A 15515-nucleotide genomic window follows, 5' to 3' on the forward strand; every position below is an offset into this window, starting at 1 on the left:
GTAGTAAGTGGTGGTAGGAGAGAAAGCTGAAGATAAAGAGACATCTCTCCATCGCTTTTTCTCCCTTTCAGAAAACCCACCACCATTCGGACAGCCCGCGTCCTGCTACGCCCTTAAAGCTTTAACGATCTGATTATGGCGGAACCTTAAAAGCGCACTTTGCATGTGTGTATGTCATCGCGGAATTGTTGTGAAGCATCAATACTCCGGACTTCGTATAAAACACCAATAATTATGATTCATTCAATCGAGCACCAACCCCCACAGCGAGAGAGAGAGAGAGCGATGGAGAGAGGTCGTGGCATGCGGGACTTTAATTCGATTTTGATCCACTCAGTACTACCTCAATCATCCAGGCAGGCGAGAGAGGGCAATGAATGGTTGGAATGGAACCCCGCGAAAGGATTACACTTGTTGGTCCCGGTCATTGATCGATACTGTTGTACTCGGTGTGCGTGTGTATCGACACCGAGAAGACGATGGCCGCACCAAAGACCTTCCTAACCCTAAAGTGCCCTTTTGTGACCGGAAAATAACAAACCCAGGAAGTTACAGTCTCGTGGCAATACCTGCCACTGCTGCTGCTGTGAAAGTGGGACCAATTTTCATCAATTGATCAATCTCTCCATCCTATGGGCGGTCAGATTTAGGTTCAATGTTATGTTCCCAGGGCCAGCGAAGTAAAGATGATGTCTCTTTTTAGTCAATTTGCTCACGTTGTCATCCATTCAATCCAAAGTAAACCAAAGGAAAGTAACGACAATATCTGTGACTCCAAAACTCGGCGAGCAAAAAGCAGAGGGCAGTCCGGGTTCCGGCGTTAAAAATCGTTTGGTGGGAAGATGGGTTTAAAAAAAAAACAAACGCAAATTCACTGACGAGCAGGCAACCCGTAACTGCCAGACAGTTTCTAAGCAATCTCTGTGTTTACTTTGACCTACGCCGGTGCACACATACACCACCCGTTCACTGACCACTGGTGATGCTCTATTTTTGGGCCAGTTACGAATTATTGCACGAAACTGAATGGAGTAGTGAAAAGTTGTTCACATAACAGGGTCGAATATGAAGTATGGCAGGAAGTGCGGGTTAATGTTTTAACAAATTCTTATGAATTGAAGTATAAGCTATTTTAATGTTCTCTTATAAAATATCTTATTTAACTGTTCGTATCGATAAGAGAAGTTACGTATTAGGACCGTATGCTACCCTTAGGCTCGCCTAGGTCGTATATTTGTGATTTCTTATCTGCCGGGTTCGATTGTGTGATATCAGCGAAAACGGTCTATCAGTTTGGTGTGTTTGCGTCCGTGCGCGTGTGTGTATCTCGTGATGGCGAAACAGTACATGAACAATACCAACAAAAAAAGGACGGTGATTATCTGCACAGCGGTAAAACCTTCTTCGCCCTTTAAAAAGGCCTTTTGCCCTGGAGGTTAATGTGTTGCTGCTACTACCCACCAGCAATTGTAAAAATGATAAACTTTTTTCCAAGAACTTTGTCCTATGCTTGTGAGTTTAGGCACAGTTCACTAAAGAATAGACAAAAAAAAGCACCAAGTCACGTCTAGCGTTGGTCACAGATAGCCATGTAAAAAGAGGGATTTACATATACGTTTCCCGGACGATGAGCCTCGTCTACTTTGATCAGCCAACACAGCCAACTTTGATCGTAACAGCAGGCTTGAGTCACTCCAGCTTTCTAGCTCACCACAAACATACATTTTGGAAGATTCTTAACTTAAAAGATTATCTAATTAGGCAACGATGCTGCGCTACGAATACTACGAAAGATCCTGAATAGACTATGTAATGCGGATTGCCTGATCGCTAGGCGCAGATATGGTTTACGTGCTGTTCAAAATTGTGACTCTCGTAGGCTGTTCCTGTCACGTTAATGACACCCTACAACTCAGCCTATAAAATCTTCATGAACAGAGGATGCCGTTGGAGTTGGTTGATTTGTAAAACATATGACTAGAAGAGATGAGCATCTATGTTTTCTGTGATATATTGTAATCTAGATTTAAATATTCTTTTAATCCATCATTAGACAGTTGAGCTAATTCTTACGAAACAAAAAAAACATTCCCAAAACAAGTCAATTAATACCATGTTTAATGTTTTTTTTTCCCTCCTTTCAGGTGCTACATGTACCCTCAACTGGAACGTTGACGCCTAGTGCTGCCACTCCCCTTAAAGTGAGCACCACTTTCACCTTCAACTGTGCCGCTGTGTGAAGACAAACTACACACAAGCGCGCAACGCACTGCCAATCGTGTGTTTTGCACACACAAACACGCCAGATACCAGACACAAACGTCCGGATAAAAAGCCACAAACCACAGACGGTCGACAACCGCCAAGTACTAGCCATCATGCAAGCGATCAAATGCGTAGTCGTCGGCGATGGTGCCGTCGGTAAGACGTGCCTACTGATCAGCTACACAACGAACGCGTTCCCGGGCGAATACATCCCGACCGTGTTCGACAACTACTCCGCAAACGTGATGGTCGACGGCAAACCGATCAATCTCGGCCTGTGGGATACGGCCGGTCAGGAAGATTACGATCGGCTGCGCCCCCTCTCCTACCCACAGACGGACGTGTTTCTTATTTGTTTTTCGCTCGTCAACCCGGCCTCATTTGAGAACGTGCGGGCAAAATGGTATCCGGAGGTGCGCCACCACTGTCCGAACATACCGATCATACTGGTCGGGACGAAGCTCGATCTGCGGGATGACAAGAACACGGTGGACAAGCTGCGGGATAAGAAGCTGGCACCGATCACGTACCCGCAGGGGTTGGCCATGGCAAAGGAGATCGGTGCGGTGAAGTACCTCGAGTGTTCCGCGCTGACGCAGAAGGGGCTGAAGACGGTGTTCGATGAAGCGATCCGGGCGGTCCTGTGTCCGATGATACCGCCGAAGAAGAAACCCAAGTGTAACATCCTCTAAAGATTGTTCGCTTTTGTTTGTTTTGCTCTGTTTTAAAACAAAAAAGAAAAGAAAAGAAGAAGAAGAAAAGAACTACTACAATCGCGCGCTTTTGCCTCTCCTGCTCCTGCTCCTGCTCCGACTTCCCCTTCTCTACGCGAACAGTGGAGGTGGAGGGAGTGTGGTGTGGTGGGTGGATGTGTGGGTGTTGTATGTATGAAGGAACGTTCATTCAGAAAAAATCGACACATTCACCCGTTCCTCCGGCTTCCCACACCGTCCTCTCCCAGTAAAACGGTTGTAGCGAAAATGCAATAAGAACAAGAGAAGAGACGAATGTTACGTGAGAACGAGAAGCGCGCACAGGACTCACAAAACAGCACACACAGACACACACACTCGCAGGACACATCGGAAGGACCAGAATTATACGATAAGCGCAAAAAAGCACACACACACACACAACTTGGGGAAAGGTGTTTTATCAGGCCCTCTCCCCCTGTTTACAATGGGGGAAAAATCTAATTGGACGAATTGATGGAAAACAGGAGGAAATAATTGGCGAACAACAAACGAAACATCTTTCCACCCAAAAAGGTTATGAAGTGAAGCGAGAAAAGTAAAGTAGAAGAAAAGTGAGATTCCATCATCATTATCATCACCTTCGAGCCTCATTGTCGCCATCGTCGTCGACGTTGTGTTCTCACACATCATTTCCCGTTCATCATGCTCATCATATTATCGTCTTTATCATAAACTACAGGCGCCATCCATCGAGGCCAGAGCGGCACGACCTTTCTCTCTCACACTCTCTGTCTCGCTCCCGTTCCGTTTGATTTTATTGAGTTTAGTTTTATTTGTTGTAATTTTGTTAATTTAATGCACACAAGAAGCGTGTCAGGGTTGTGAAGGATAGAGTAATTGGCAGATGCAAAAAAAAAAACTCAGAAATTCATGCAAACACAACACATGAATAGCAGTAAACAGCATCACCATCAGCATTTTATCCGTGTGGCCGCGTGGTAGCAGATCTCTTCCGCTGATGAATGGCAAAACATTGAACATCCTTCATCGCCGGGATTACGATGCATACCGCACAGTGCAGAGTTGGTTTAGCTCTAAAGGTAATTAAAATAAACTACTTCGCTTAGAGAGTAAGCTGCTCGCTTAAGTTTGCTTTCTATTTTAAATTGTTAATCCATCATTAGTGTGTACCACGCACACGTACGATCACAATTTCCAGTCCACAATCTGGGTCACTTGTTGTGTGTTTCGAGTGCATCATGGGCATTCGTCGCAAATCAGCAAAAAAAAAACATTTGTGGAGTTAATGAGGAAAGCTCACGAAATGGCGCGCATGAACCGATCTTCCACCGTAGTGTGTCTTAAGCCTTATATGTGTTGGTGTCTTGGTTGGTTGATTTTTCGATTATTGTTTTGGGCTGGAAAGTGCGATCGGGAGAAATGCGTGGCGATAAGCTTCCGGGGTTTTTGTGGTGCACGAGAGGGGTGTGTTTGTTTTTTTTTATGGTTTTGGCCCTATGCGATTTACTGCCTTTTTTTACGCTATCATTAATTTCCCTTTTTCCACGGGTAAGATTCGCGGTTTAAACACTCAATGCTCTCACTCAGATGCGCGGTTTAAAATGTGAACCAATTTTGGGTAAACCTCGATTTCGATATGTACCAATCTTCATGTTGCGTTTCGTGTAAAAAAGAGGATTAACTGATCGAAACTGAACTGATAATAACGGACTGCCCCAGATCAAATAAATAAACATAAAACAATACCTCTTTTGTTGTTAACAATTAATGCATGTTAGCAAATTAAGCATCATTTTTGGATTATTACTAATAACCCTTTTCTCTCTCTCTCTCTTTTCTTTATTGCAGATAAACTTCGATCGATTCAATCGATTTGCTTTTCACGGTTCCGATTATTCGCGTTTCCAAAATACAATGAATGCTGCAGTCAAATGTCTTACACCAACGGCACACGCTAATGAGGGACCATAGTTTATAGCTCGATTCTGTCAGCTTTGTTTTGATGTCATATACAAGCAATAGGAACAAACGCCTCTCGCCTGTAGTAGCAACAGCTGGCTATATTATGGTTTAGTTTTTTTTTTTTAGACTTTTTTGCAAACAGTTCGTCAGGCGACACTCCAGCAGCAAACAGTCGTTCGAGCTCGTTAAAAGCTCTGCTGTTTGGCATTTTAAGATTTCTGTCAACAGTCAGGTTGTGAAATTGAAGTTGTACCACGGTGGCGTATTAAGGTATACTTTCAATTGAATTTTTGCTCGTACTTTGCTCGTAATGAAGTACAAACATTTTGTATTTTTATTTATGCTTTCTTTTAATTATAGTTTTGTATGTATTTCTTACGTGGATGCATTTCCTTTATTTTTGTATCATTTTCTTCACAATACTCTCGAGAGAATAGTAAGAGATGGACGGGACCTTCTTAATGCTAAAATTCAAACACACATACAAACCCTCACACACACACGCACACCTACCTGTCAGCGAACTCATTCACTTGAAACGTGTGCCACGTTTGTACTGGGAGAGAGAATTATGTAGCTGGATGGAACTAGAGGATCCTTCCGCCCCTAAAAACAGGAGAGAGAAACAGAGAGTAGGAACTTCGGGACTACCCGAAGAGGGGCAATTGAGAATCGACGATATGGAGTAGGATTTTACTTTAATTGGCGCAACAATTGCAACTAGAAAACGATATAAACGAAATCCAATATATACAAGCGCGAATGTAAAGGGAGAAAACAAAGCTAAAAGAGCAGTTACAGAAACAAAACCGAAAATCAAACAAACTATGTAAGATAGGTGTGAGGGTGTGCGTGTGTGTGTATGTATGTATGTGCGTGCATGTGTAAAACAAACTTTGAAAGTTTCAAAACGGTGGGATCGGATGGATGGAAATTTGGCCAAGCAAAACAAAAAAAAGGAAGAAGGAATGTCTGTGTGTAATTGTGTGTGTATGTATGCGTGATGATTGTTCTTTAGATGATAATGGTACAGTCCAGAGGATTAGAACACATTGCAAGTCGAATATCACGAGCCGCGAGCCTGTGCAAGAGAGCCTAGATGTTATTCTAAAACAAAAGCAAACAAACAGCTCAGATAATAATCTGATTTTTTTTGTGTTACTTATTCTTCCAACGTATGCTGCTTGTACTAATTTGCAAACAAAAGGCTGCTACTACTGACTCTTCTGATATGATCGTGCGGGATTACCATTACTTTGTTATCTCAACGGAACAATCATCTTGATCCCAGTTGCTTAGTTGTCCTACAAGCTAGCGCGATAAAGCCATAGGCAAACTTCCGCATACGAAAATGTCATTACGGAGTTTTTCAGCTTTTTAATACAATTGTGGACAATTGTGTGATAAGCTGGAAACTTTAGTGACACAATCTGATCACAATCTTTTTATACGCTTTCGTACATCTCTTTTTCACTTGTGCCCCCGTGTAAAACTGTATAGATGTTTTGTTGTCCTGCTGCAGATGCGCTTTTTGTAATCGCTGTTTGTAAGTGTGTCTGTGTGTGTGTATTTAATGGCTAAACCGACGTTAGGTAAGGCGCAACGCACAAAACCCGTGCGCGCCTAGCTCGTGAAAAAAAGAGTGAACAAATAGAAGAAAAACGAAGGGACGGCGTGTGGAACTCTTTAAAACCAAAATAGTTGTAAAAGTGCGATTGAAAACACACGCGCGCTAGCCACAAAAACTAGCCAAGCAAAAACAAACAAATAAAACTTTGTTGTAAAATAAACAAACAAACACAAAGTGAGAGCTCCCCTCTATCCTTTAGAGAGTATCCTTTTGCGGGTAAAGCGCGCTAAGGGACATGTTTGCAATAATCGGTTAAAACTTTATCGCTAACAGAGCCTTCCGCTACCGAAAAGGGATATTTTTTTCTGAATGGCGAAGAAAAAACAAGGAAGAAGCAGCGGCGAGCGGTCAAAAGGAGCGAAGAAGAGGAAGAAGAGGAAGGCGAAAACTTTATAACAAAAGTGTAATGATGCATTAATATTAGGTAGGTTCTGAGATATATAGGCGTGCGCTTGTCCTGCGTTTTTGTTTTCAAAAAACTAACAGTCGGGAAAGTGTAGATTAATACAAGTAAAAAGAGAGAAAGAGAGAGTAAAGAAAAGGAAAACAAACAAATACCCTCACTGTCTCCCTCCCCCCCCCCCCCCCCTCCTTCGTCATTAGGAAGTACCGATTTATACAAAATGGGAGCAGAAAGAAGAAGAAACCCACAGAACGAACATATATATACATATACACAACGGACTACATACAACATTTAAAAAAACTGGGACAAAATCAAACGAATACTACACAAAACTAGAGACAAAACTATTGACAAATGAAAAAAAAAAAGTACGAGAGATAGAGAGAGACATGTTTTAAATAAAAAAAGTGAAAGGAAACAAATTTAAACTCCTCTACAACACAGGCAGAGAACAGGAAAAGGCTCAAAGAAAAGAAAAAAAAAGATGCAAAATTTTCACACAACACATTCAAGCAACAGAAAGTCTGTCAAAGTAAAAACCCAAAGTAATGCAATAAAACGGACTACACAGAAAAAAAAACCGAATCACATTCACACAACGGAACAACAACAAAAAATCACATCATACAACTAAACAACTAAACATTGTTGCAATCAGTCAGTGGGGGAAGAAAAATGATCAGATAATAGAAGTGGAGAAAGCAAAAAGTGCGAGCGAACGAGAGAAGCGAAAAAGAAAAGTACACCGCATTATCGATAACAAAAAAGAAGAAAAAGCCAACCGCGCCCGGTCGGTGCTGCAGATGTGGAAAAAACAAAACACAGAAAATTATTGATATAACACTTTTTAATAAGTAATGGATTATTATGATTATAATTATTATTATTATTATTGAGTAATTAATAAAAACAAAGATAAAATACTAAAACAAACAACAAAAAACTGAAACAAAGAATCATAACACCACCATCGGGGTTTATATCACCCATCGTTCTCATCGCAAGTCATCGAAAATTGGAGAAAATTTGCATTTATCTTGTTTTTCCTTAGGTTTTCTTTGTGTTGTGTTTGTTTCGTCTTTTTTTGGTTTCCTTTTTCTTCTCTTTTTTTCCCCCCGTATTGAAGTTCTAGGAACCATTAGTCATGGAAGATTCGCTGTCGTGTCGTCATCATGAAATCGCATCACTCTCACCCCAATCATCAGCATTTCGAAGGACATTCGAACAACCCATTTGCGATCATTTATCATTCACACACAAACACTCGCAAATGATCCAATCCGTGCGTTATAGGAAGAATAGAGACATGTTCCCGAAATTGCACCAAAACTCCAACATCCTTCTCGCATCCCAATCAACAACGGTTTGTGTTACTTAAGAGCGTATGCTAAGTTACTTAACAGCTGAGCTGAAGGCTTACCTTCACCGAAGACAGCCTTCGGAAGCAAAGCAGATCCGCCTAGTAATTGTATGTTTATTTTTCTTGTTTCTTTTCGAATACGTGCACGATACACACGCACACCACCCCGAACGGCTTTCACCATTCACAAACCACAATCATCCAACCCACCTCTGGCCAACCCTAGGCCAACCATTGTGGCGTTTGTTTTCGTACTAAGCAGCAACAGCAGCACCAGCATCTTCACGGGTTCTACAATATGGTGGACAAAGGAAGAAATAAAGCCCACAAGGAAAGCTGAGAAGGAAACAGCCAAATCTGGAGCTGGAAAGGGTCCGATATTCTACGCAACATCAACTATCAACGCTGAAATTCGCTCTAATGCGCACCACAAGAAGAAATCACTAACGTATACTCTATCATTATTCGCACGTTTAGGCTCAAATGTATTTCCCTCTGTACTGTTTTCCGTACATCTTAAATGGCTATATGCTGTGCAACTTCCCACACTAGAGAAGAGGTCGTAGAAATTGAACAATTAGCTTTATTAGGTTTAGTTAAATTCAAGTAAAAGTTGTACGTGAAGTATACTTTTCCCTAGGCCGGTAGCTTGTACTGCTACGTCATATAACGTTTCGATTACATACTAACAGGCGCTCGATCTCATGCCAGACACCACCAAGGGAAGTAGAAGTAGTAAACGTAGGATAATCTCGTGATGTTAATTCCCGTTTAACGTTGGTTTCGTTTCGATAGTTTTTGTTTACGAATTTTTAAATATATTTTGCTTTTCGTCACGTGCTTTATTGACGATTATCTTGATATAAAATAAAATTTTCTTTTCGCAATTTTCTAACCCTTTCCTAAAAATATTTCATTTCGTTTCAATAACTATCAATGCACCTTCAGCGTCTTTTTTCTTAATTTATTTTAAAATGGCTTGGCCATATTGCTGTTGTTTCAAAACATATTATAAAATAAAAAAGTTTAGGAAAATCCGTAAAAAAAACCTTGCGATGAAACCAAACTTCATTTGCTTATAAATTTCGTTATTAAACTGTGAACAATCCTGTAATAGTGCCAAGAATAACGATATCGTTAAGCCTAGTGATTCATTTAACATTCAGTTTATTGTTAAGCCGTTACATTAGTTTGCGTAAAACTGTGATAAATGTCACTAGAGCACATCTGGAGTAACAATAACCTCAAAAAAGTGGTTTTGAATGCAGATTTGCTAAACATTTATTATTTTTCTTTGACTTAAAAAAATAATAATTAAGATAAGTTTAGTGTAACAGTATGCGTCGTAGAATGAAAGAGACACTAAAAATATTAAAGTTTGCTTTGCTTATTGCTATAATTTAACACGCTTTATTTGATTTTACTAATTTTGTTGAAAGAGGTTCATTTCACCTTCTCAAAAATTGATTAAAACAGATTCTTAATTTCTTAATGCTTAACAAAATTTTCATTTATTCTAATATTCAATCCACTAGCAGCACAATGCCAAAAAAAACAGTGAAAACTAATTTCTTAAATAATATAAAAATATAACAAAAATTAATACAATTTCTGAATACCTTTTGAGCAATACAAAGTTAGAGAAAACAATATCCCTTTTCAAATAAAAAAAAAAACATTGTTATTCATTTGCTTAATTTTAAATTATTGAGAACCATTCCTTCCCATGAATTGTCAAAATGATGTGTCCAGCTAGCCATCACTATCAACGGAACGTGCTTTTGGGAGAAAGAGCATTCCATCTGTCTCGAACAGTGCAGCATCCTTTGTTGAGCGCAACAGACCCGCGTGTTACTTGCAAGCGCAAACCCTGCCCCGGGGTTACAGCGTAGTGCTGGTGCTTTTGTTGAAGGATATTCATCTCAGCAAAAGGTTCAATGGTGTGTCTCTTCCGATCTCTTGCATTCTCTCACCACTCTCTCACTCGCTCTCTCGTCGTGTGTCGTTCGTAAGCTCGCATTCGCATCTGCATCCTGCTGTTCCCACAGCAACACAACCTTTTGCTTCTTGGCAAGCTCCTAGATTGTGATGGAGGCGCCCGCAATTGGTGTACGTAAAGTGGCAGTGCCCGTCGTGATAGATGTGCAAACAGGACACGGTCGGATTGATTGTCGGTGTGCGTTCTGGTTGTGCGGGGTGCGGTCCGGCCAGTGATAGGCTGTGTGCGACAACAAAAAAAACTTGCTTTCGATCTGTTGCTAATTGTGAAATTTTGGGGTGCGCGTGTACGGGAGTGTCTCTTAGTGGCGGCCGAGCTGGTTTTGTGGATGTGTGTGAAGTGCAAAATTGGTAGTGAGTGTCACCGTCAAAAAGGAAAGAAAAACGTTTACATGCAGCGTGACACACGGCGTCCGGAATTTGCAGCAGTGTAGATTTGTTTTCTTGATTCTAAATTATATTATTAAGCAAAGTGAAAAAGTGATTAGTCCTTGTATGGATGTACGTGCGTACGTGGGTGTGTGTGTGTGTGTGTGTGTGTGTGAATGTACCAATTTCTCATAAGGAATACATCATGTCGGTGTAATTTGACGCTGTGTGCCGTTGCGAACAAGGTAGGTACTTTCAATGAATTTATGGGCAATCTTCCCCCTCCCAGCCTTGTGATAAGCTGATATGATAAGCAATTACTAACTACAATAAATATTCCGCCGTGCTCTCCCCCCAAAACGGGTATCATAAGTCACCGGAGTGTTCCAAAGTTTGGAAACCAGTTCAAGGATGTAAAGTAGGCGGTGAGGGAAGTTTAAAGATTTTCACCACCAGCACACAACGCTCATCGCCATCATCATCATTTTCATCCCTGCTGAACACTGGGTGGATAAAAGAGAGAAAGAAAGAGAGAGAGAGCATATGAGCGAGAGAGCATGTTGAAAGGAACGAGACCTGTATAACAGATTGAAGGAGAGTACGAAAAGCTCATCACGCCATAACCTTAAACTAACCACAATTTCATCCCTGTGCTGTGTTGATGTTGCTGGCGTTGCTGCCGCTCCCTTTCCATCTGTAGGGGGGAGGGGGGGGTGGATTTTTTCCCCAGCAACAAGAAGGGGTACTGCTGAAAAACGGAAAACTACTTTGACGGGTTGACGAGCAACCGGATTCATCGAGTCATTCCGGTAATTAGATTAATATCTTCATTCAGCAAAGTTTTCCGGTTTTCGCATAAGGCGCACCACACCGATGATGATGAGCTTGCAAGGGAGAATAGGGAAGGGAGATGCGAATGGGAAGAAGATGGGGCAGCCATAAATCAATGTCCTGTTCCAATCGGGGTTTGGCCCAACTTTCTCGATGCTGGTTTCGTTTATCATTGTCTAGTTGTGTTGCATCCTGATATTGTCCTTTCTATTGTGCTTTTTTGCAATCTTGCAATCTTTCTACCGTGTTGTTCTGGCTTATGGAGTGTTTGGTAGGCTAAAGCTTGTGTACAGTGCACTGGAACTCTCATGGATTTGTATGTATTATGCAGATCGATGGGTTATGTTTTGTAAAGCGACAATTAGGAAGTCCAGAAGTGGTGTCAAACACCGTACAATAAGTGATAGATTCCGTCACGTTTTTTAAATGTAATACTTAAGACCCCAAGTATGTTGTATTGTTGACTTCTCAAGGTTTTTTTTTGCATAGCAACATATTGTTCTTTAATCCTCTAACCCTGTCGTAGTCAAATATTCACTTCGGGATAACGGTCGGGATGGGAGTTGAATTCCAACCGTGCCGTGTGAAGGCCGGCGCGGTTGTCAATTTGAAACTGGGCCGCCCTTCTTATTAATTTATATTTTAAAGATAGTTAATAAGTCTCATTGCAATCTGTATGTTTGATTTCAACTGAAATGTTTTGCGTTTTTAAACCATTTAGAATAAAATGGCTTTATAACATAATTTATTGATGTAAGGCTGTTGCATTGCAAGAGTGGTTGGAGAGTGGAAAATCTTAAATTCTTGAATGAGGGGATATGCAAAATATTCGCAAAAACTTTAAAAATTATATCTCCTTCTTTACTTCTCTTTTCCTAACAAAACTTGTTTAATTTTGCTTTTGTCTCCAAACTTATTCTACTCAATTTCTTATTTCAATAACCTCGCTGAACGAACATAACATACAATTAATGTTTCTCTGTTTGGTAAATAATATTCCTTCAAAATTGGCTTGTACAATTTGCGTATCTTTGTGATGTGCCGCCACGATTCATGCACCATTTTACACCCCTCGCATCCGAGTCTCCTTGCTCAAGCGTTTTCCACCGCTGACAGTAGCTTTGACCAGAGTGTGCACGCTGCTACAATAATTATTGTACGCTTCTTTTATTTTCGTTTATAATTATTTTGCTGTCTTTATTGGGATTTTTTTTGCAAATGTACGGCCTCTCACACACACATAATCAACGCAATTACACCACCTGTTCTGCGTTATGTTTTCTTTGGCGGTAAAGCGCTGGCGCCAGAAACATCATCCATTCGCGTGTAATCGTAACGTTGCAAATTTTGGCTTTTTTTTTGCAAAATGGCTCCGTTAGGAATGATAGCAAAAAAAAATGAAGCCTGCTGACTTCGCACCTTCTAAAGATGCGCCGAAAATCATAAGCCAAAATGATCGATCAAATCGCACGATCGCACGCTAGTGAGAAGAAACATGGATGAGGGAAGCACTGTAGGTTAAGATGGAAAATGGCCTGCACAATTGATCCATGATCTCGGCAAACTCGAATCCAAAAAATGCACCCTGTGACCGAGTTTGTTTCACATGTATTTCACTGTTTCTGTAGGTGAGTGGAAAGCTTTTCCCACCTACCGGCTGTACATGGGAATGATAATGATAACGCTTACTCTCGGAGGCACTCTTCAACTTCGATCTTGATATAAAGCGATGAAAGCAAGAAAAAAAAACGCGGTAAAAATGACCCAATCTATTGGCCACGTGCACCTCCCACACACACATGCATACAGAGATACAATCCATGCATCTATTTTTAATGGATGTTTTATATAATTGGAATTATATGGGTTCGAAGCAGTGAGTCGAAGTGCGCATTTTCCATGCTCCGGTTACGATCGGCCGTTGGATGACATGCACAATGCTGCCGTGTGTGCCGCATTGTGATGAATTTGTTTACTTTTTTAATTTTCTTTTTGTTAACAAAAAAATGCAACGGGTACGAATGGAAGGTGCGTGAGGCGTGGAGATGTGTAATGCTATTGTTTATGGGCAGCAACAACGACCTCACAACGCGATCACAGTGATTAATAATATTTGTTATTATTTAATATACGAGTTGTATCGGTGGGAAATCGAAGGTGGTGAACATTGTCGCTACATTTGTTGGTATTTTTTCTTTGCTTCTGTTGCTGTTTGGCTTTGATGATGATGCAGGTCAAACACAACACAGCAAAGCGCGTGTGGGATGCAGTTTGCTAGAGGCATGTAATTGGTTGAACAATGCGCTGCGCTTTCCGTATTGCATAAAAGTGTGCATTAAACATATCAAAGCGCCTGCTAAATACACCATCAATTGCATTATAGTAATTAAAAAAATTTATGATAAGAAAAACGAAAAAAATGATCAAAATTTTGAAAATTGACGCATCAACGGCGTCACTCCATTTAAACCTAAACCTACCACAGTCGTCAGCTGAGTCGCCTAGTGTCATTCTCGTGACATGACTCACCCCATGACTCAAACCTAGCAAGTCCAATGCCCAGCGTTCGTTCCTCTATTGCCCTTCCACACAAGAAAGGACAAAAATTCATCTGCAGCATCTTCCTCTCAAGCACGGCTAATAGGGTTTCGTCAGTTTTGAACTCACAGGCTTATTTGAGAACTGGACAGTATAAAAGATCCATAAGGTCTTCGTGGAGAAGTTTCTTCCAGCTATGAAATAAGTGGTTGACAGTTCTACCCTGACACATGTGCCTAATCAAACCTTTGCCTGTTGCTGTCTCTGTTCAAAGGTGCGATTTCCTATCTGTACAACACCCCCTGCGTATATCAGTGTGATTGTTAGCAGGGCCACTGGTTTGATATCTAAGTCATCAGCGTCTATTGTGTTATAGAAGATAAAAGGTCCTACCTCCTAGTTTATCTACTGCCAGATTGCAAAGAATATAGCTAAGTCCACCTACATGGCGCAGGTTTTTGTTGATAGCCTCTGAGTTCACAAAAGAGGGGATTTTTCGGTGATATTATACAAATACTGTTGGCGCAGTCCAACAATGCGAGAAAAATAAAGGCTTGGAATTAAACTTTCACTTTTCACCTGGTGGTTTATCAGAAGTAATAAGCAACGCAAGACGGTATAAAGGTGTATATTAAATGAAAGTAACAAAAAATTCAAACGTAGTTCATAATTCCGCACTTTTCTGGTCGGCTTCCGGATCCCTACTACTTGCCTGTTGCCTCAGTCCCAGATCGTACCACCTTTCTGTCAGGGGCCCTCAACTCCTCTGTCAAACTGTTTGACACTTGGCGGTCGCACAGTGGACGCGATCCACCACAACAAATACTATTTTATATACCGGATAGGTATTTATTGAAACCACTATCGGAATAATTGTGATTCATTTGAGGATAGTTTTAGATGCCCAGGAGCGACGAATCACCAATTCATCAAAATATTCGTCAGTACATAACATAGTTCTAGGCGTACTCATTGAAGACTAAAAACTCTTATTATTACACCAAAATTGGCAGCTATATTTGTTATAAAGCTCATATTTGTAATTCAGAGTATAAAAGCGGGGCATGGAAATGGAACTGCAGAAACTATCAGAGACGTCAGACGAAGCGATGAAGATGAACGAATACATAAATATTTTGACGGTACGAAGACTTAGTCGATTCGGATGTCCCCTTCTATGGGCCCCTAGAAGATGTCGAGAAAAACGGTCTTTTACTGAGGCCACTTGGGGTGGCCTGGTGTTAGAAGCGACAGAGGCGCTGATATTCATCTAGAAGATGTCGATTTCTTCGCTTCCTCGGTTCCATCACCATCCATCCTGGACTCCTAAGAGACAGAAATTATCCGTAGCGATGCAGTTTTTGGTCCAGCGTTCCCGAGCTATATTGGATTTCTGAGCTTTTTGGATGTTTTATTTTGCTACCAATTTGTCCTAGGAAT

At 41.0% G+C, this 15515-nt stretch overlaps 2 protein-coding genes across 2 annotated transcripts in view; both read left to right on the forward strand.

Annotated features, from left to right (window-relative positions):
* LOC126562922 (non-structural maintenance of chromosomes element 1 homolog) overlaps positions 1 to 4841 on the forward strand; it is a 260347-nt gene extending 255506 nt beyond the window's left edge. The window contains exon 4 of the mRNA XM_050219523.1: positions 4830 to 4841. Coding sequence (XP_050075480.1) covers positions 4830 to 4833 — 4 coding nt within the window. The 3' untranslated portion in view covers positions 4834 to 4841. The remainder of the gene's footprint in view (positions 1 to 4829) is intronic.
* Positions 2373 to 2958, forward strand: LOC126563471 (ras-related protein Rac1). Its single transcript, XM_050220115.1, has one exon. It carries the CDS (start codon positions 2379 to 2381, stop codon positions 2955 to 2957), a length of 579 nt encoding a protein of 192 aa, XP_050076072.1. The 5' UTR covers positions 2373 to 2378; the 3' UTR covers position 2958.
* Positions 4842 to 15515: the final 10674 nt, after the last annotated feature.

This window comes from Anopheles maculipalpis, chromosome 3RL (genome assembly GCF_943734695.1).
Source record: "Anopheles maculipalpis chromosome 3RL, idAnoMacuDA_375_x, whole genome shotgun sequence".
Classification (NCBI taxonomy): domain Eukaryota; kingdom Metazoa; phylum Arthropoda; class Insecta; order Diptera; family Culicidae; genus Anopheles; species Anopheles maculipalpis.